Raw genomic sequence first — 22,616 nt, 5'->3', positions numbered from 1 at the left:
TAATAAATTGCCTCAGGCACAGCTCTGAACATCCAGAAAGCACAAGGTGGAGCTGGGCAGGTCTGATTTTGGGAAACCCTATAGTGGCTTTGGGGTGAGGCTGTCAAAGGCCCCTTCCCAGAGATAAAAATTCCATAATCTTTGGCTGGGGATGTGCCACAATTATCCCTCATTTAAACCCAGCCTTGCTGCTGGTGAGTTTTATCTCTCTGGGCAGTCTCTGCTCTGTTCATTATTTGGTGTTTGCTCAGCTGATGGCTCTTCCATGGCTCTGCCCTTATCTGCTCCCCTTCAGAATTGGATTTTTTATTTCCCAAACCAGTCAGATATGACAAAGTCATTTCCCTCTGCTCTTGTCTTTTGAGGGAATACAAACTCCTTTTTAACAAAGAACATTTAAGCATTAAAGCTGCTGTGTTGAGGAGGTGAATTTGCTGAGGGAATTGAGTCACTTCTAAAGGGATTTTGTAGGAAAATGGAAGCTGGGTTTCCCCTCCTCATCTTCTGTGCTGCAGACAGAGCACAACCTCACCCTTTTCATTTTTGGAGCTTGAGCCTCCTGAGCTTCCCTGAATATTTTAGAGAAGGAACTATTGTGAGCCACGAAGGAGTTGGGACAATCTTTTTAAAGATTTTAAACATTTTTAAGACCATTGCTTGTTTGTAGGGAGGAGGATGAAAGATGAGCTGTTGGCTTCTGGAGTTTAAGCTGCCCTTTAAATTCTTTGCACCTCGTGACTTCAGATTGCTGTGATCACCAGGGAATGACTGACAGGCTTAAATTTGGAGTTTGGAATTGCTTTGGAATGGGTTGGGTGGGAAGGGACCTTAAATCCCATCCAGTTCCACTCCATCCATGAGCAGGGACACCTCCCCTATCCCAGGGTGCTCCAAACCCTGGCCTTGGGCATTGCAGGGATGCAGGGGCAGCCCCAGCTGCTCTGGCAATCCCAGCCCAGCCAGGAATTCCTCTTTGCCAAGATCCCATCCCTGGCTGCCCTCTGGCACTGGGAGCCATTCCCTGGGTGCTGTCCCTGCAGGCCTTGGCCCCAGCCCCTCTGCAGCTCTCCTGGAGCCCCTGCAGGCCCTGAGCTCCTCCAGCTCAGCTAAATCAGGATTGGTTTTGTCATAGTTCAGATGGTCACAATACAAAACAACACACTCCATCTGCAGAAGGCTTCAAACTGGTTTTATTCCAGCATTCATGCTTTTTATACATTCTCACACAATTCATCAGTTTACACTTCACTCATGGGTCACAAGAGACAAACAAGGTGCTCATTGGAACAGGCAGTTGCAGTTTCTCTGATTTATCCTTCTTTCTGTCTTGGGTTCTGTGTCAATGACCTGGGGAGGAAATTCTTTCAGGGGTAAATATGGATCCTCTTATCAAACATGGATCCTTTTCATATCAAACATGGATCCTCTTCATATCAAACATGGATCCTCTTCTTATCAAACATGGATCCTCTTACCAAACATGGATCCTCTTATCAAACATGGATCCTCCTATCAAATATGGATCTTCTTCTCAAACATGGATCCTCTTCTTATCAAGCATGGATCCTCTTATCAAACATGGATCCTCCTATCAAATATGGATCCTGTTATCAAACATGGATCTTCTTCATATCAAACGTGGATCCTCCTATCAAACATGGATCCTCTTCTTATCAAATATGGATCCTGTTATGAAACATGGATCCTCTTATCAAACGTGGATCCTCTTATCAAACATGGATTCTCTTGTCATCCAACATGGATCCTCCTATCAAGCATGGATCCTCTTCTTATCAAACATGGATCCTCTTATCAAACGTGGATCCTCCTATCAAACATGGGTCCTCTTATCAAACATGGATCCTCCCATCAAACATGGATCCTCTTATCAAACTTCTCTCTGGCTCACAGAAGTCACTCTAAAACCTCTTCCAGTCTTTCTCTTCCAGAAGGTTCATTGGAATTAAACTTTTTGACATTTGTACCGTGTGTTCATGGCTGTCGCAGCTCAGTAGCTGCCCTTCCCTCAGCCCCTTCGTGTGGAGAAATCTTTATTTGCTCAGTGTGTCCTGTTCACCTCCTCTGTGTGGGCCTTGCCTGGGTCATCCTTGATGAGTAACAGCAGCATTTTAATGCATTTCCAGTTCTAACTGGAAAAACAGTTCCAGTTCTAACTGGAAAAGCAGCCACTGGTCTGAGGAGGGACCTCCTGTCCTGTCATTACCTTCTCTCCAAAGAGAAAATCTCTTCAGGAGCACACCCTGAGGCCATTCAGCCTCTTCACTGCTGTGTCCCATGCCCACAGCAGGCATTTTCCCCTGAAATTCCCAAATTCCAAGTGGGTGTGGAAGATGTTTTCCCCCTTTCCCTCTGCAGATAGGCACAGTCCCAGTCTGGGTGAGCTACAACTTCTATCCAAAGCAGGAGAGGAAAAAAAATGAGGTTTTCTACAGCTTTTAACCAAAATCCTGCATTTCTCTGCCACTGCCTGGCTTTATTAATGATAACACTGAGCATTTGCATCTCATTTTCCAGCCACAGATCTCAAAATGCTTTTCAGAGCTTGCTGAGGGCTATTAGAGCATCCTGGGCCACTCTGTCCCAGGAGGATCATCAGCCTCTCCTCTGCTTCCTGGGCCTGGAGCGGGCTCTGATGGCTGAGAGGAGCATCCTGCCCCACTCCAGGAGTGATGGCCTGGAAATGGCACTGAGCCCTTCTCTGCCACACTCAGCTCTCATTTAAAGTCACTTTCAGGCCCCTCCAGAGAGGTGCAGAGGGGTTTCAGCACAAATGGAGGGGAAATTGCTGCCTTTCATTTCCCAGCCAGGCCACCCAGCAGTGCTGAGCTTTGTGTTTAACCCCCTAATGAACTGAATTCAGTTCTAAATGGGGCTCTATTTCTCTCTAGCTGCAGCTGATTTTTTTTGTCCCTGTCACTGAACTTGTAGCACATCTTGCTGTATTGATTGCTCGCGGAGAATTTTTTTTTTAAGATATATTAATAGAAAACCTTATTTGAAAGACAGATTAAAGATGATCAACATGGGCCTGCCCTGGGGCAGAGGAAGGACTTGGTGAATGCAGGGGCTTTGTTATTGCAACAAAAGTAAATTTCTGTCTAAAGCAGAAAAAGCTGCACATTTCCACCAAATGCAAACCATCTGTCATTAAATTAACAAGGTAAACCTTGTGTGCTCTGATTATCTGGTGAATATCTGCTGCTTCAATATGACTTAGATTAAGTGCCAGCTTTTTATTTAAGCTTCATAAATAGCCTTATTTTCCAATATTTCTTCTTTCCCTCTGCCTGAGCAGTTGGGGCTCTTCTGGAAGAGCACAAATCCTGCCCAATTGCCCTGCCCAGGTGCTCTGAACCTCCTTTGTGGGGTCATCCCCAGCTTGCTGTGCCCCCATGGATGGCAGGAATTAACCTGGCCTGGGAGCTGCTGGTGGTGGACAAAGTCACTTCGATCTTGTTGGTTCTGAGGAGAAGCAGAGGAAAAGAAGGAAAAGCAGAGGAAAAGAAGGAAAAGCTCTTTTTTGGGCATTTTATCTGCTTGGCCGTGGCTGGTGTGCACAGATCTTTTTGTCCATCCCACAGCTCAGCCTGTTCCTGCTCTGGGATGCTCAGAGATTCCCAAATGTTCTCCACAGGCTGCTCCAAACCCCAGCACATCCACAGAGAGCTTGGGGTGGTGTTTGATGAAGGAATGAGGTCCCTGCCTGTTCTCCTGGGTTTCCAGGTGGGAATGACCTTGAGGTCAGGGACAGGGAGCTCTGCCTCCCTCACCCAGGGTGAAATGGGGTCCGTCACATCCAACCAAACCGGGGTGATCAGCTGCTAATTAATCACCATTTATAGCTTTGATAGAACTACAAATGTGCTCGGACTTAGCAAAGCTGATGCAAACAGCTGGGAGAGCTCAGAGCCCCTGGCAGGGCCTGAAGGGGCTCCAGGAGAGCTGCAGAGGGACTGGGGCCAAGGCCTGCAGGGACAGCACCCAGGGAATGGCTCCCAGGGCCAGAGGGCAGGGATGCCTTGAGAATCTGAGCTAGGGCAGAGGTTGGGCAGAGTCCCAGAATAAAGCAGGGATTCATTCCAAGGATCTCCTCCATGGACCCACCTTGGGCAGCACCAGAGCCCAGCCAGGGCTGCACCCAAGATGAACCAAAATGGCCCCAAAATGCACCAGCGCTCCCGGGGTCTCTCCCTGGGATCAGTTCTGCTCCATTTGCATCTTGCAGTTCATTGTCCCATTCCAGCTTCAGCCCCTGCAGTCCCACCCTGCTTGTTTTTCTCTCTCCAGCCCACGGGGTTTGTGCTCCTGGGCTGAGATTTGGGTCATTTGTCCTTGGTGCCCAGCTGCAGCAGGAATTGTTTTGTCTCCCTGCTCTGTGCACAGAGCTCACCATGCCATAATATGGAGCTCAGACCCACACACTAAAGCAGCACAGAATGGGAAACATAGAAAAGCCAAACCTGAGGTATCAAGGGCAGCCAGGGATGGGATCTTGGCAATGAGGAATTCCTGGCTGGGCTGGGATTGCCAGAGCAGCTGGGGCTGCCCCTGCATCCCTGGCAGTGCCCAGGGCCAGGCTGGACACTGGGGCTGGGGGGACAGTGGGAGGTGTCCCTGCCCATGGGATTGGAACTGGATGGGATTTAAGGTCCCTTCCCACCCAAACCATTCCAGGATTCTGCAGCCAAGAACTGAACAGAGCAATTCAGGGAGAGGACAAGAGTCCAGCTTGGGGTCCCTCTTGGCTGAGTTGACTTTTGGAGGGCCAAAACCACGGAAAATTTTGGATAGCAAAGTGTTAAAACAAGACCTTCAAGGTCCTTCAAGACCAGCAAGGACCTGCTGACTTCACAGAGATAAAATGCCTGGTTTGATTTCACTATGGTTTGATTGAGGAGATTCTTTTGGTTTATTTTAGAATTTCGGCACAAAAATTTCATAGCTTATAAACGGCTCTGCTTTCTGGAGCTCAGGGATTGAAACCACACCAGTCCCCAGTCACCTAAAACCCCCTGTTTTCCCATCAAAGTGATCTCCTGGTGCCTTCCAGAGCTTTTTTTCCCCCCTCTGGAATGTCTGCAGTGAAGCTTTTCCCATGGATCGCATCCTTCCCCAGCCTCAGCTTTAATTTCCATCAAATATTTAATGGCATGAGGAACTCAGACGCTGTTTCCTTGGCCTGGCCGCTCATTTCTGGATTGTTGTGGGAGACAACACCGGGAATCCGTGCCCGGATCGATGGTGGGGTCAGCACTTAACTCACCATCATCATTACACTAATTACTCTCTTTCTGTCCTTCCTTCCTCCCACCCTGAAGGCAGGGGATGCTCATGTAAATAAGTGACCCAATTAGCAAAGCTTTCCAAAGCTTTTCCTTTTTGCCAGGAAATGAGGTTTTTGTGGGGATGGCTCCCCAAGAAGCCCGCTGCCCACTCCTCTTGGTTCATCCCACTTAAATCATTTTATCTCTTCTGGGGAAAACTGAATTCCCCGATGGCAAAGATGGGGAGCAGAAATTCCTCCCTGCTCCTCCTCGGTGGGGCAGAGGTGACACCTCGCCCTGCTCTGGAGAGGGTGAAATAATTGGTAAAATTATTATTAAACAGGATGGGGACTCAAAAATCACAGCCAGGCTTTGACCACACCGCTGGGTCACAGAGAAAAATCAGGGATGTGCTGGGGGAAACTTAAGGAAGGGATTTCCCCTTGCAAAAGGTTCTGAAGAAGGGGAGAACTGCAAGGAAGAAAAAGCAAAAAAGGAGAAAGGGAAGAACTGCAAAGAAAAAAAAGCAATAAAGGAGAAAGGGAAGTGAAGAACTGCAAGGAAAAAAAAAGCAAGAAAGAAGGAAAGGGAAGAACTGCAAGGTAAATAAAGCAAGAAAGGGGAAAGGAAGAACTGCAAGGGAAAGAAAGCAAGAAAGGAGAAAGGGAAGGGAAGAACTGCAAGGGAAAAAAAGCAAGAAAGGAGAAAGGGAAGAAATGAAGGAAAAGAAAGCAAGAAAGGAGAAAGGGAAGGGAAGAACTGCAAGGTAAATAAAGCAAGAAAGGGGAAAGGAAGAACTGCAAGGGAAAGAAAGCAAGAAAGGAGAAAGGGAAGGGAAGAACTGCAAGGGAAAAAAAGCAAGCAAGATCCCTTCCCCCTCTGGGATTTGGGGGAACGACTCTTAAATAACCAGGAATTGTGGAGAAATCAGGCTGAGTCTGATCATCCTGGTGCTCATCCTTTTTTCCTTCCCATTCTTCACCCTAAATTTGAGAACTCTTCATCATTCCCATGGATGTTTCCATCTCCACCTTCCTCTGGATTTCCTTGGGCAAAACTCATTCCTTCTTTGTCTTCCAGATCTCTGGGCTGCTCCTCTTGCTTTGCAAACCAATCTCTTAAAAACAAACAGCTCTCAAAAATATCACTTTTATCTATAATTGATTAATTCTATCTATAATTGATTCATTCTATCTCTAATTATATCTATAATTAATTATTATCATTAATTTTATCTATAATTATCTATAATTTTATCTATAATTATGGACATATTTTTGTCCAAAAAATGACTGCTAAGGATCTGTTTCACTGCATTTATTTTCATTATACTTTTACTCCTGAGCATCAGGACACTGATTAACTTCAGGAATTTTATTCCTTTCTCTTCCACTGAGTCCAACAGACTGGGAAATTTAAGGTTCTTTTCCAATTCCATCCCTCTGAGGGCCAGAGAAGCCCTGCAGGGAAATCTTGAGGGCATTTTTGGGAAGGTGCAGCTCAGCATCCTGGAGGACTCTGAGGGGCTGAGTTTTTGGTTTGCTGTAGATTAAAGGAGGTGTCTCCATTGTGATTTTCCCTGTCTTTAAGGAAAATTTGGTGAAGCACACCAAACAGGCAAAAAAATCCTTCCCAGAACTCAGAAGAAGCTGAAAGGACTTTTTGAAATCAAGTCACTGCTGAGATAATCTAATTCAGCCCAGGAAATGACAATTCTGAGAAGGGCAAGTTCTGGGAAAGTTACATCATAAATGACTGAAAACAAAAAAATTCACAGAGGAATTTTCCCAGTTGAGGAGCACTGGAATAGCAAATCCTGGATTTTTTAGGGAATCCTTCCACAGTGAAATCAACTCAGTTCCTGATGCTGTGTCAGGATCCTGCTCTTCATTCTCCCTGCACAATTTTGCTTCCTTCTTTTCCCATATTTTCAGTGAAAAACACCTGATCTTCAGAGTTTTTTTTAATGAACCAGTTGGTTTTTGGGTAGTTTTCAAGCCTTTTCCACATTGCAAAGTGCTTAAAGAAAAGTGAGGATCAACCAAACCTTGAGTTTGGTTGGAGGAGTTGTAGGATGGAGCTCGAACCTCTCATGTTGCCCCTCTGTTTTCTGAGATAATCCAATTCAGCCCAGGAAATAATAATTCTGAGAAGGACAAGTTCTGGGAAAGTGACATCATAAATGACTGAAAACAGAAAAAATTAACAGAGGAATTTTCCCAGTTGAGGAGCACTGGAATAGCAAATCCTGGATTTTTTAGGGAATCCTTCCACAGTGAAATCAACTCAGTTCCTGATCCTGTGTCAGGATCCTGCTCTTCATTCTCCCTGCACAATTTTCTTCCTTCTTTTCCCATATTTTTAGTGAAAAACACCTGATCTTTGGAGTTTTTTTTTAATGAATCACTTGGTTTTTGGGTAGTTTTCAAGCCTTTTTCAGACTGCAAAATGCTTAAAGAAAAGTGAGGATCAACCAAACCTTCCAGGGGTTGTAGGATGGAGCTCGAACCTCTCATGTTGCCCCTCTGTTTTCTGAGATAATCCAATTCAGCCCAGGAAATAATAACTCTGAGAAGGGCAAGTTCTGGGAAAGTTACATCATAAATGACTGAAAACAAAAAATTAACAGAGGAATTTTCCCAGTTGAGGAGCACTGGAAGAGCAAATCCTGGACTTTTTAGGGAATCCTTCCATGGTGAAATCAACTCAGTTCCTGATCCTGTGTTAGGATCCTGCTCTTCATTCTCCCTGTACAATTTTGCGTCCTTCAGTGAAAAAAAAATCAACTTTTTTAGGGAAAAACACCTGATCTTTGGAGTTTTTTTTTAATGAACCAATTATTTTTGGATGGTTTTCATGCCTTGCCAGACTGCAAAGTGCTTAAAGAAAAGTGAGGATCAACCAAACCTTCCAGGGGTTGTAGGATGGAGCTCGAACCTCTCATGTTGCCCCTCTGCTTTCTGAGATAATCCAATTCAGCCCAGGAAATAATAACTCTGAGAAGGGCAAGTTCTGGGAAAGTTACATCATAAATGACTGAAAACAGAAAAAATTAACAGAGGAATTTTCCCAGTTGAGGGAAAAAAGCAGCAAAATTTTTTTTTAGGGAATCCTTCCACGGTGAAATCAACTCAGTTCCTGATGCTGTGTCAGGATCCTGCTCTTAATTCTCCCTGCACAATTTTCTTCCTTCTTTTCCCATATTTTTAGTGAAAAACACCTGATCTTTGCAGGTTTTTTAAATGAATCCATTGTTTTTTGGTGGTTTTCAAGCCTTTTCCCCACTGCAAAGTGCTTAAAGAAAAGTGAGGATCAACCAAACCTTCCAGGGGTTGTAGGATGGAGCTCGAACCTCTCATGTTGCCCCTCTGTTTTCTGAGATAATCCAATTCAGCCCAGGAAATAATAACTCTGAGAAGGGCAAGTTCTGGGAAAGTTACATCATGAATGACTGAAAACAAAAAATTAACAGAGGAATTTTCCCAGTTGAGGAGCACTGGAAGAGCAAATCCTGGACTTTTTAGGGAATCCTTCCATGGTGAAATCAACTCAGTTCCTGATGCTGTGTCAGGATCCTGCTCTTCATTCTCCCTGAACAATTTTGCTTCCTTCAGTGGTTTTCAAGCCTTTTCCATACTGCAAAGTGCTTAAAGAAAAGTGAGGATCAACCAAACCTTGAGTTTTCTTGGAGGAGCTGTAGGATGGAGCTCGAACCTCTCATGTTGCCTCTCTATTTTATTTAACAGATTCCTCCCTCCTCCCAGTAATCCCTTTTTCCCCAAGGCTGCATTTTTTTGCAGAAAACCAGCAAGCAACCCCACTTTTTGGAGGAGTTATGGCCTTTTTAAAAGCGCTAATTTCCTGGGGAAATTTATGCCCGGCAGCGGCGGCAGGCGAGGCGCTCGGCAGGCAGGCAGCGCTAACGAGACAATTCATTAAGCGCCGAGTGGGTAAAAAACATTAATTCCCCAAATGAAAAACTAATCGAGTGTTTAGGCTGCTCTTTATCACCGGTGACAGCCTGGGCTCTGCTCCTCATTAGTGTTTACCCAGCTGATGGGGCTGCAGCTCTTCCTGGCCACCTCAAAGGTCGGGATGCCTTTTTGTCTTTATTTTTTCCAGCTTTGTCCCTTCTCCTGCACTTGGATTTTAAGGACATGGGAAGTTCTGAGTGCCAGCCCTTTGTTTTTGTCTTCTTGCTTTCCTTTTCATTATTTCTTGCTTTTTTTTTCCTTGCAGTTCTTCCCTTTCTTCTTTCTTCCTTTTTTTTTCCTTGCAGTTCTTCCCTTTCTTCTTTCTTGGTTTTTTTTTCTGGCAGTTCTTCCCTTCCCTTTCTTCTTTCCTCCTTTTTTTTCCCTTGCAGTTCTTCCCTTCCCTTTCTTCTTTCCTCTTTTTTTCCTTGCATTTCTTTCCTTTCTCCTTTCTTGCTTTTTTTCCTTGCATTTCTTCCCTTCCCTTTCTTCTTTCTTCCTTTTTTTTCTTGCACTTCTTCCCTTTCTTCTTTCTTGTTTTTTTTTTTCTTGCAGTTCTTCCCTTTCCCTTTCTTCTTTCCTCTCTTTTTTCCTTGCATTTCTTTCTCCTTTCTTGCTTTTTTTTCCTTGCAGTTCTTCCCTTTCTCCTTTCTTGCTTTTTTTTCCTTGCAGTTCTTCCCTTTCTTCTTTCTTGCTTTTTTCCCTTGCAGTTCTTCCCTTCCCTTTCTCCTTTCTTGCCTTTTTTTTTTCCCTTGCCGTTCTTCCCTTTCTTCAGAACCTTTTGCAAGGGGAAATCCCTTCCTTAAGTTTCCTCCAGCACATCCCTGATTTTTCTCTGAGAGAACAGGACTCATTAGTGGCAATTTGCTTGGAGATTAATTAATGAGCAGCTGTCCCTGAGCTCGTTTCCTCTTCACTTCTGTTTGTCCTACAAGTGTAGCTCTGTCCCTTTGGCACCAGTGCCCTTGGCACTGATCCCAGCAAAAGCTGAATTCCCGGTAAAATGCTGGGAATTTTGGACAATTTTGGCAGCTGGCATCCCAAATGCAGCTGTGAGGTGCCAGATACTTTGAAGGTTGGACTTTAAAGTTCCCTCCCAGCATTCTTGGTGCCCTTCCATTCCATGATCTTGGGATTCTTGGGAGAAATCATTCCTTTGGGTGTTTTGTTTCCCTGGATCTAAACCCTAAAAAAGAGAATAATTTAGGTGAAAAAGCAGCAATATCTGGGTGAATATTTCAGGTATTTGTTCATATCTAAGAGGTCCAAATATTCACACCTCAGAGAAGAAGCCCAGGGAAGGTGCCAACCTCAATATCCAGCTTTGCTTCCTGAATTCCCATCGCTCTGAAACGAATCCTGTGGGAGAATCAAAGTCCAGCTCCAGCTTTTATGGCTCATTCCAGTTCTTTCCTAGAAAGATGGAATTCTTAAATGGACCAATTTAGGAGGAGTGACTGATCTGTACCTTGGAGTCCCCTTTTGGTGGGACGTTGGTGACATTCCTGTCCCCTCACAAAGTTTTCCTCACCAGCAGCAGCTTTCCCTTGCTCTGCCCCAGAGGGACATGGCTTAACACAGAGGTGGCTTCTAAATAGTGAAATATTAAAAAATTAATAATTTTTTCATGCTTTTTGGGTGTTGATGTCAGAGGTTTCCTGACAGGAGTCCCTCTGAACTGTGGGAGAATCAAAATCCAGCTCCAGCTTTTATGGCTCATTCCTGTTCTTTCCTAGAAAGATGGAATTCCCAAATGGACAAATTTAGGAGAATGAATGACTGATCTGTATCTTGGAGTCCCCCTTTTGGTGGGGCATGGACACCTTGGTGACATTCCTTGGGGACATTCCTTGGTGACAGTCCCTCACAAATTTTCCTCACCAGCAGCAGCTTTCCCTTTCCCTTCCTCTATCCCAGATGGAGACCATGGCTTAACACAGAGGTGGCTTCTAAATAGTGAAATATTTTAAAAATATTAATAATTATTAATTTTTTCCATGCTTTTTGCATGCGGAAGTCAGAGGTTTCCTGGCAGAAATCCCACTGAACTGTGGGAGAATCAAAGTCCAGCTCCAGCTTTTATGGCTCATTCCAGTTTTTTCCTAGAGATCTAGAAAACCCAAATGGACCAATTTAGGAGGAGGAGTGACTGATCTGTACCTTGGAGTCCCCTTTTGGTGGGGCATTGGTGACATTCCTGGCCCCTCACAAGTTTTCCTCACCAGCAGCAGCTTTCCCTTTCCCTTGCTCTATCCTAGAGGGACATGGCTTAACACAGAGGTGGCTTCTAAATAGTGAAATATTAAAAAATTGGTAATTATTTCCTGGTTTTTGGGTGTAGAAATCAGAGGTTTCCTGGCAGGAGTCCCTCTGAACTGTGGGAGAATCAGAATCCAGCTCCAGCTTTTATGGCTCATTCCTGTTCTTTCCTAGAGATCTGGAGAAGGAGTGACTGATGTGTACCTTGGAGTCCCCTTTTGGTGGGCATGGACACCTTGGTGATGTTCCTGTCCCCCCCACAAATTTTCCTCACCAGCAGCACCTTTAAGACAGAGATTTAACACAAAGGTGGCTTCTAAATAGTGAAATATTTAAAAATTGTTAATTTTTTCCTGCTTTTGGGTGTTGATGTCAGAGGTTTCCTGGCAGGAGTCCATCTGAACTGTGGGAGAATAAGAATCCAGCTCCAGCTTTTATGGCTCATTCCTGTTCTTTCCTGGAAAGATTGAGTTCCCAAATGGACAAATTTAGGAGAAGGAGTGACTGATGTGTACCTTGGAGTCCCCTTTTGGTGGGCATGGACACCTTGGTGACATTCCTTGGTGACATTCCTTGGTGACAGTCCCTCACAAAGTTTTCCTCACCAGCAGCAGCTTTCCCTTGCTCTGTCCCAGAGGGACATGGCTTAACACAGAGGTGACTTCTAAATAGTGAAATATTAAAAAATTGTTAATTATTTCCTGGTTTTTGGGTGTTGATGTCAGAGGTTTCCTGGCAGAAATCCCACTGAACTGTGGGAGAATCAGAATCCAGCTCCAGCTTTTATGGCTCATTCCAGTTCTTTCCTAGAGATCTGGAATTCCTAAATGGACCAATTTAGGAGAAGGAGTGACTGATCTGTACCTTGGAGTCCCCTTTTTGGTGGGGCATGGACACCTTGGTGACATTCCTGTCCCCTCACAAAGTTTTCCTCACCAGCAGCACCTTTAACACAGAGACTAACCACAGAGGTGGCTTCTAAATAGTGAAATATTAAAAATTATTAATTTTTTCATGCTTTTTGGCTGTGAAAGTCAGAGGTTTCCTGGCAGAAATCACGCTGAAATAAATCCTTGATGTTGGATCTGATGTTCACACCTTACTCCTTTAAAAAATAATCACATCTCTAATTCTGCCTGGCTTCATCCAAAGCTTTTTCCTTGAAATACCAGATATTCTCCTTTTTGAAGATGTTTTAGTAGCGATTTTCTGTCCTTGTGGCATCATCTCCTCGTGGTGCTAAAAGCTGTGGGAGCCGGAGACACTGCTGGAATGGCAGTGATGGATAAAATCTCATTATCCAGGTTTTTACCTGCTGGGAACTCAAGCACTAAAGGGGAAAGTGGTGCCTGAGATCCTCAGGAAAGTCCCCAGCAGAGAGGAGAGTTAACCCTCACTCCTAAAGCCTTAATCCAGCACCTATCCCGTGACAAATTCCCTTTTCCCAGTGTTTTTTTGGAGTTACCTCTTCTGGAGAGGACAGGAGGAAGAAATTCAAATTTAAGGAGCTGGTCCTGAAATTCAGCAGGAGTTTCTTGCTGCATCTCTCTCCCAAAGAGGAGGGATTTTCCCCCTGCAGAGCTGTAAAATGTCTCTGTGAGCTTTTCCTTTCCCCCAGAGAGGAAATTAGGGAATGCTGTGCAAATCCTGAGTGTTTTGGAGCTTCCTTCATCAGGTTCAGGGTGCAGAGTTTGTCTCCTTGGATTGGTTCTGCTCCTGGTGCTGTTAAGCCACTGGGATGTGCCAGTGGTCACTCTGCTCACACCTGGGGGGCTCCAGGGTTTTTTTTTGTTTAATATTTTGTTTATTTTCCATAAATATATTTAATAAATTAATATTTATTTTGTTTAATTTAACATGGCAATCTGCATCCATCCATTTACAACCTGCCAAGAGGCACCTGCAGAAATCCTGGGTGGCAAGGCCTGGGCTGAGTTTATTTTTCTCAGCTTTGCTGGGATGAAAATTTCACTGTTATATTTTCTGGGAAAATCCCTTTTCCCAGGATTCTTCTCCTGGGAAGCTGAGAAGCCTCAGAGAAAAAGGAAAACAATATTATCTGATTTGCTTCTCCTGTGTTTTGCTGCTTTGGAATGTGGTTGGAGATTGTTTATCCAACAGGTGATTGTTTCATTGGTTTCATGGGAATTGTTTTAATTAATGACCAATCAGTGCCAAGCTGTGTCAGGACTCTGGAAGGAGTCACGAGTTTTTATTATTATCTTTTTGGCCTTCTGTCTGTATCCTTTCTGTATTCTTTAGTACAGTTTAGTATAGCATATATAATATAATATAATATAATATAATATAATATAATATAATATAATATAATATAATGTAATGTAATGTAATGTAATGTAATGTAATGTAATGTAACGTAACGTAACGTAATATAATATACCATAAAATAACAAATTATCCTTCTAAGAACATGGAGTCACACCCATCATTCCTTCCAAAGACAGGAGCCTCAGAAAATACCACCTGAAACTTTCCTTTTCCTCAGAGGGAGAGGACTGGGCTGTGATTTCAGCCAGGGAGGAGGAAATCCCAAACAAAGCTGGCACTTTTCTCCAGCAGCATGGAAAATTCACCTTCAGATCCCCAGGATGCCAGGGGCCAGTGGAGCAGGGCATTGGCCTGGCTGTTGTGGTGCCCAGGTGGGCTCATGCTCAGCTGGAAATGGGTTAGGAAGGAGCAGAAGGGGAAGAAGAATTGCATGGCTGGTCTGTTTTTCCAGAATTCCAGATTTTTTTTTCCCCTTTTCCAACATTTCAGCAGAGATCCCTCCCTTTTTCAGAGTGTGGCAGGTCCACAGCCACAGGAAGGCTCAGTTTTTGCCCAAAGAACTGCCCAGCTCCAAATGGCATTTCCTACTCAAAGCCCTTTAATAATTCAGGCTCTGATTATTTTTTTGCTGCTCCAGCTCATTTGTTGGCCTGGTGCTGCCAAGGATGATGGAGTAAAACTATCTGGAGTGAGACTTAAAAAAATGGGATTTTCTCTTCTGGATGTCCAGAGAAGAAAGGAAAATTGATGGGCTCTGAAAGGCTTCCTTTGAGCTCCAAAAGCACAAAAAAAAAAAAGGAGAAATTCAGATTCACCCCCCCAAAAAACCCCACCTGAGCCTCCTCCCTGCCAGAGGGGCCCTGAAGGATTTCAGTGCTTCAAACGGGGAGCAGATTGTGCCCATCTCCCTCCTCCCCTTATCTCCACTGACAAATATAATTACAGCTTCACTTAAAGTGCTGCAAGTGAATTGTGGAGAGGAGAAAAATGGTGTGTGCATCTGCCTGCAGCAGCAAGGAGCTGACTCCTGCTTTTCTCTGATGGCTCCATCCATCTCCAGCACTTCCAGGCTGGCAGAGCTGCCTCTGCTAAGAGAGAGATGATTCCTGCCCCAAGTGCATCTCCAGGAGGATAAAAACTTCTCAAAATGTAGGATTTTGGGGGCTTTAAAAAATGGTGTTTTTTCATGCATGGTACAGGTGGGGTTTTCTGCTTTGTCCTGTCACCAGGTAATTTTCTAATTATCTAATTATCCCTAGACCTGACCCTGAGCTGAAGTTCTGCCACCCTCCAGGGTCACTTGGAGGACAAAAAGTTCTCCCCAAGTGCCTTCTGAGAGTCCTGGGATAATCTGGAATTAGAGGATGTGTAAATAAGCCACTCACCCCCTCGCTGATAATGTAATTTTCTTGGTGGGACAGAGCTCAGTGAGCAGAGAGGGGCTGGGAGGAGGCTCATGGAAGGGGAATCCTCATCATTCCCACCCACCCAGGCTGGGATTGTCACCCTCATTGTTCCCTCTTTATTCCCCTTCCACACCCCAGGGCAGTTCATCATTTCCAGCAGGGTTTGCCAGGCTGGTGTTCCTTGGTTCAAAAAATTCCTTCATGAATTTTGCTGTGACCTCAGGAGCTGCTGAGAGAGGCTAATTGATGGAGTTAATTGATGGAATGAGGGGACCTCAAGGATCACCTCATTCCAACCATGGCAGGGACACCTTCCACCATCCCAGGCTGCTCCAAGCCCCATCCAACCTGGCCTGGGACACTTCCAGGGATCCAGGGGCAGCCACAGCTTCTCTGGGCATCAAAGATCATCTACCTTCATATTCTGTGGTTTCCACACTTAATTGTACAGTTCCTGTTCACCTCTGCTTTAATTTGTTTTGCACCAAAAAAAAGTAAAATTGGGGTTTTTATCCCCCCCACTTTGCTTTTTCTTCTCTTTTCAGGCTGGATCTGAGGGCGTGTTTTATTTTAGGCGGATTGGTTTTGGTGTTTAATTCAAAGTTCCTCTCTCAGAGCGGGGCTGTGGCTGTACAAAAGTCACATTTCCTTAATTCAGCATCACTCCAAATGGAATTTGATGGTCAGCAGCTCCTTGGGAATGCACAGATCCCTCCTGTGTTGGATCTGGGGAGGGTCTGGAGCCACTGAGGGAGCTGGCAAAGGGGCTCAGAAAATGGAGAAAATGATCCCATGATTCAACAAAGAGATGGAGAACTCCATGAGGGAAAAAATAATGTAAAGAAGGAAATATAAAACATCAGTGAATAAGGTTAGGCTGGAAATTCAATCCCAAAGTTCACCTTCCCTGTTACAGAAGCGTTTTGAAGGAGCCAGCAAGGGTAGAAATTATTTATATGGCACAGGAATCTCTACTTGAGCACACAGGGATTGTAGGGATGGCACTTGGGGATCCAGGAGATGTCCTCACAATCCCATTATTTAATCCAAGTGTTTCAGGGCAGCCTGATTTCAAACTGTGCTGATCACCCCAGGCAGGATTCTGTTGAATTTGCAGGCAACCCCAACAAGGGAAGAGACGAGGATCTGACTCCATGTTTCAGAAGGCTGATTTATTATTTTATTATATATATTATATTAAAACTATACTAAAAGAATAGAAGAAAGGATTTCATCAGAAAGCTAGCTAAGAATAGAAAAGAATGGAATGATAATAAAATCTTGTGACTGACCAGACAGTCCGAGACAGCTGGACTGTGATTGGCCATTAATTAAAAACAACCAACATGGACCAATCCCAGCTGCACCTGTTGCATTCCACAGCAGCAGATAACCATTGCTTACATTTTGTTCCTGAGGCCTCTCAGCTTCTCAGGAGGAAAAAATCCTAAGGAAAGGATTTTCCATAAAATGTGTCCGTGACAGATGCCAGCCCCAAAGTGCTGCCTGAATGAGGCCTTGAACTGGGATATTTGGGATGCACTTGCTCAGAGCAGGGTGGAATGTGGGATTACAGAGGGTTCCTCTTGTGGCTGCAGGGAGGAGGTTCAGGGCTCAGCCCTGGGGTAAAGGACAAGGAGGGAAGTGATGGAGTTGGAGCTGCTCTGGTGGCCGGGATAAAATCCCAGGAGGTTTTTCAAGGAGGCCTCAGTGGGAAGGAGATGATCCATGAGCACCTCATGGGTGTTGCCTGTGGTTAATTCCTTTTTACATCCCCAAGGGATGAAGTTATGGAGTTAGAGCTGCTCTGGTGGCCGGGATAAAATCCCAAAAGGTGTTTCAAGGAGGTCTCAGTGGGAAGGAGATGATCCATGGGTGCTCCTGTGGTTTAATTCCTTTTTACAGCCCTGAGGGATGAAGTGATGGAGTTAGACCTGCACTCCTGGCCGGGATAAAATCCCAGAAGGTTTTTCAAGGAGGTCTCAGTGGGAAGGAAATGATCCATGAATGTTACCTGTGGTTTAATTCCTTCTTACAGCCCTGTGGGATGAAGTTATGGAGTTAGAGCTGCTCTGGTGCCTGGGATAAAATCCCAAAAGGTGTTTCAAAGAGGTCTCAGGGGGAAGGAGATGATCCATGAGCACCTCATGGGTGTTGCCTGGGGTTTAATTCCCTTTTACAGCCCTGAGGGATGAAGTGATGGAGTTAGACATGCACTCCTGGCCGGGATAAAATCCCAGGAGCTTTTTCAAAGAGGTCTCAGTGGGAACCATCCATGAGCAGCTCATGGGTGTTTCCTGTGCTTTAATTCCCTTTTACAGCCCCAAGGGATGAAGTGATGGAGTTAGACCTGCACTCATGGCTGGGATAAAATCCCAAAAGGTGTTTCATCCCAAAGGGATGAAGTGATAGAGTTAGACCTGCACCTCTGCCTGGGATAAAATCCCAAAAGGTGTTTCAAGGAGGTCTCAGTGGGAAGGAGATGATCCATGGGTGCTCCTGTGGTTTAATTCCTTTTTCCAGCCTCAAGGGATGAAGTGATGGAGTTAGACCTGCACTTCTGGCTGGGATAAAATCCCAGAAGATTTTTCAAGGAGATCTCAGTGGGAATGAAACCATCCATGAGCAGCTCATGGGTGTTTAATTGCTTTTTACTGGGCTGTGGTTAGGGAACAAAACCAAAGAAAGGCTCCTCTGAAGGGGTGGGGACTCACCTGAGGGACATTGTGGGGACCAAAAAGGACCCTCCCACCTGTGGGTGCCTTGGCTCCCAAGCAGCTCCTCCCAGCAGAGTGAGATAAACACTCCAGGACTCTGCAGCCACAGGAATTCTCAGCCCAGAGCAATCTCTTCCAAGGAAAATGTCTCCTGGTGATTGATGAAACCCCTCAGACCCACCTGGGAGTTCAATCCATGGCAGGAACACTTTGCTCCTTGATCCACTCCTGAATTAGAAGTGGAGGGATCACCCAGAGCTGGGATGGGAGCACACAGGAGGCTCTGGATGGGATGGAGAACATCTTGTTTGACAAGTTTGAAAGTTTGACAAGAAGGTCTCACAGAGATGTGTGCTTGGCAGAAAGATTTTTGAATGTAGAGTCTGATGAAGGAATAGAGATGGAAGCAAGTTTTGATATAGAAGAAAAGAATTGCTGATAACCAAGGAGGCAAAGGGTGTGTTAGTTAGAAGGGGTTTTATGGCTTAAAGCAAAGGATAAACCCACCCCAAACAAGAAGATGTTTTTACCAAGCACAAAGAGAGCACAGGCAAACAAGGCAGCAAATGGTGCAAGTAGAAAAAAGGTCTCAGAATTTTCCACTGCAAGAAAACTGAAAACCAACAAACCAACTTCTAGCTTAAACTGTAATGCACTAACTTTGAGTGACTGGAGAACAGTAACATGAATATGGTAATTACAGTAGTTATGACAGGCTGTAGATAACAGTTCAGGTATAGATTGGTTCTACTGCATGAAGATGCTCAGCAAAGGAAAGTCTATAATGCACTGTAACCAAAACCAAAGGGTCTGCAGGGCTGCCTGCAGCTGGAGCTGAGAGCTGTGGGCACAGCTCTGTCACCCACAGCCCTGGGCTGCTGTGACACCTTGGATACAATAAACTGCATTTTGGATGCAATAAACTGCATTTTGGAGAGCCCCTGGAGTCCCACATCCCTCATTTAATCTTTTACAGTGGTGCCCAACGTGGGGCACCATTAGTAAGAGCCTGAATGAGGGATGTGGGTCTGCAGGCCTGCCTGTGGCTGGAGCTGACAGCTGTGGGCACAGCTCTGTCACCCCGACCCTGGACTGCTGTAACATTTTGAATGTAATAAACTGCATTTTGGATACAATAAACTGCATTTTGGAGAGCTGTCTGGAGTCCCACATCTCTCATTTCGGCTCTTACAAGATCTCAAATTGAACTCTTTTCTCTTGGCAGCCACATCCCCAGGCCAGGACAGCCATGCCAGCCTGGAGCACCTTCCTGCATCCGAGCAGATCCTGCAGAGCCTGAGTGAGCTGGCCAGGTCCTTCCAGGAGATGGCTGACCGCTGCCTGCTGGTGCTGCACTTGGAAGTCAGGTAAAACCTGGAATCTGGGGATGGAGGGGTGTGGTGGTGCTCACAGGGGTCCCAGGATGAGAGAAGAGATGAGAATCTGACTCTGTGTTTCAGAAGGCTGATTTATTATTTTATTGTATATATTATATTAAAAGAAAATGATACATTAAAACTACACTAAAAGAATAGAAGAAAGGATTTCATCAGAAAGCTGGCTAAGAATAGAAAGGAATGGAATGATAATAAAATCTTGTGACTGACCAGAGAGTCTGAGCCAGCTGGACTGTGATTGGCCATTAATTAGAAACAACCAACATGAGACCAATCCCAGATGCACCTGTTGCATTCCACAGCAGCAGATAACCATTGGTTACATTTTGTTCCTGAGGCCTCTCAGCTTCTCAGGAGGAAAAATCCTAAGGAAAGGATTTTTCATAAAACATGTCTGTGACAGAGGGGCCTCTTAGGAGGCTGCAGGTGGAGATCATGTCCAGAGGACACAAATAATAATAATCTTATCCATGACAGCATCAAAGGTGAGTCCAGGAATGCCAGATCACCGAATCGTGGGTGGCCAAATGTGGGATGGAGGCAGGGCACCAAAAGTGGAATTTCCTAGGGAGGTTTGTATCTTAATTCAAAGAGAATTTAGGAAGAAATTCCTTAATGTGGGTGTGGTGAGGTCCTCCAGAGCAGCTGGGGCTGCCCCTGGATCCCTGGAATGTCCAAGGCCAGGCTGGACAGGGCTGGGAGCACCCTGGGACTGTGGGAGTTGTCCCTGCCCATGGCAAGGGGGGCACTGGGTGATCTTGCAGGTCCCTCCAACCCAGCTCACTCTGTGATTCCGTAATTATGGTTCAGAGAAAGGAAAAAAATGTGATTTTCGGGGACTTTGTCCAAAAACAATGGTGTTTTCACAGTCTAACAAGTTGGTTTTTTGGGACTGCAAATAGGAGCTTCTCCTCCTACTTTTTCAAACAGTAACGGGAACTGGGGAACCAGCTGGACTTTTTTTAAGGGCCAGGTAATTTTATGAAGTCTCTGCCTTCACATGCAAAGATCAAAGGCAGCAAATCCCTTTCTTCAGGCTGCCAGCTGCCCACTCCAGGGCTGGGAAGATGTTTCTCCCTGGAGAACAGTTCAGGCCAGGTGTATTTTCATTGTTTCCCTTTGCTCTGAGGCAGCAGATAGAAGGGGGATGTCAGAGCTTTGACGGATCACCAGTTTGTCCTTCAGTGACACATCCCAGGCCACGTTGTGTCCCCGTGTGCTCTGCTGGATCAGCGTGGAGCTCTGGAAAAAAAATCCACATTAATTCTTGTCAGCAGTCCTTCATCCTGCCATCCATCACCTGCTGGGCTTGGGAGGATTTGAGGAAAAGGTGGTGGAAGTATGGAAATGGAGCAGTTTTCCAGCTGGACTGAAGGAACCCGGACTCTTGGGATGGGTTTCTGGCCTCTGTGGCTTTTTGTCACACTTGGGTTAAGCAAAAACCCCTAAAATGGACTTGGGGGATAAATTCTGCTGTAATTTAGAGCAGAGCATTGCCCAGCTCCTCCAGTGCTTCCAACAGGAGCCGAGTTTGGAGCTGTGAATTCACCAAACCCCGTCACTGTGTCCAAAGGGTGGAAGGGACTGAGGAGAGGTGCTGACATCAGGGAAACCCCAGCGGGGTGGGAGCTCCCCTGCATCCCTCACTCTGCATTTCCAACCACCTGCAGTAACTCTGGTGCCTGCTCCTGGCAGGATTCTCTGATCCTGTACCCATTCCCTGGATCTGTGCCGTGTCCAAGGCGCACAGCACAGTGGGAATCCATCCACTGTGGGTAGGGAGACACTCTGAGCACATTTGGGAAGAGCCTGGCAATTTATCCCACCACTGGCTGCTGCAGGTGCAACCTGAGGAGACACCAAAACAGCCAGGAATTTAGGAATTGTCTCCTTGAACACCCCAGGAATTTTGGGAATTCCACTCAATTATCCCCTGATTTTCTCCTGCCTCAGAGCCCACATTCACTCCAGATGCAGCTTGGTGTTGTCTTCTCCTCCTCCAGTGCCCCTGAGGTCACTGAGATCCTGCTCCTTGGATTTGGATGTGCTTCCTTAAAGGAGGTTTTTGGCACTCCCAGATCATTCTCCAAGCCATGGAATCACATCCTAAAGTCCTGGCAAGGTTTGGGTTGGAAAGGACCTTAAAGATCATCCAGTGCCACAGGCAGGGACACCTTCCCCAGTCCCAGGTTGCTCCAAGCCCTGTCCAGCCTGGGAATGCAAGCAGCTTTTGTTGGAATAACCATGAAATTCTAGATTACTTAATGTCTGTTACAGGATTTTCATATTTTAAAACAATACATAAAATTATATATAAGTTGCTTTTACTCTGGGGATTACCCTAAACTGGACTTGCTCGTGATGGCCACCTCAAGGGTGTTTTCCAGGGAATGTGGAAGCCAGGACATCTCTGGCACAGCTTTGGGCCATTCTGGTGTGAGCTTCCTGTCCCCGTGTGCTGACCCTGACTTATGCCCCAAATTCCAGGGATTCTCCCTCAGGCTTTGATTTGTTCCCCTGGCAGGTGAATTCCAGAATCATGGAATCATTGAGGTTGGAAAAGACCTTTAAGATCATGAGGTCCAACCATTCCCAGCCCTGCCAAGGCCACCACTGACCATGTCCCCAGGTGCCACCTCCACATGGCTTTAAATCCCTCCAGGAATGGGGACTCCACCCCATGGCCTGGACAGCCTGTGCAGGGCTGGATGACCCTTTCCATGAAGGAATTTTCCCCAAAATCCAACCTTAACCTCTCCTGGTGGAAGTCGAACCCAACCTTGTTCCCGCCGGGTGACTACAAAAGCAGAAGGAGCTCTGCTGTGGATTTTTCTGGGCACAGCAATTTCCTCTCTGGCTTTGAGAGAAACAATTTAATTATGATTTTTTGCAGAGTCCTAAGTTGGGGTTTAACTGCATGGAATTCCTCCTTCCATGGAAGGGGGCAAGTTGGGATTTACTGCATGGAATTTCTCTTTCCATGGAGGGATGATGGTTGGGCATGTTGGGATTCAACTACATGGAATTTCTGTTTCCATGGAGCGGGGCAAGTTGGGATTTACTGCATGGAATTTCTGTTTCCATGGAGGGGGGCAAGTTGGGATTTGACTGTGTGGAATTTCTCCTTCCATGGAGGGATGGTGGTTGGGTACATTGGGATTTAACTGCATGGAATTTCTCCTTCCATGGAGAGATGATGGTTGGGCATGTTGGGATTTAAGTGCATGGAATTTCTCCTTCCGTGGAGGGATGGTGGTTGGGTACATTGGGATTTAACTGCATGGAATTTCTC

General features: G+C 45.5%; 1 protein-coding gene across 1 annotated transcript in view; it reads left to right on the top strand.

Moving 5' to 3' along the window:
- The window catches only part of EXOC4 (exocyst complex component 4), a 362,041-nt gene that overhangs the window by 308,685 nt on the left and 30,740 nt on the right, over nt 1-22,616 (top strand). The window contains exon 15 of the mRNA XM_036400734.2: nt 19,153-19,294. Coding sequence (XP_036256627.1) covers nt 19,153-19,294 — 142 coding nt within the window. The remainder of the gene's footprint in view (nt 1-19,152; nt 19,295-22,616) is intronic.

Source organism: Molothrus ater, chromosome 5 (genome assembly GCF_012460135.2).
Source record: "Molothrus ater isolate BHLD 08-10-18 breed brown headed cowbird chromosome 5, BPBGC_Mater_1.1, whole genome shotgun sequence".
Taxonomy (NCBI): domain Eukaryota; kingdom Metazoa; phylum Chordata; class Aves; order Passeriformes; family Icteridae; genus Molothrus; species Molothrus ater.
The sequence above is the reverse complement of the archived record's forward strand: the minus strand, read 5'-3'. Positions and strand labels throughout refer to the sequence as shown.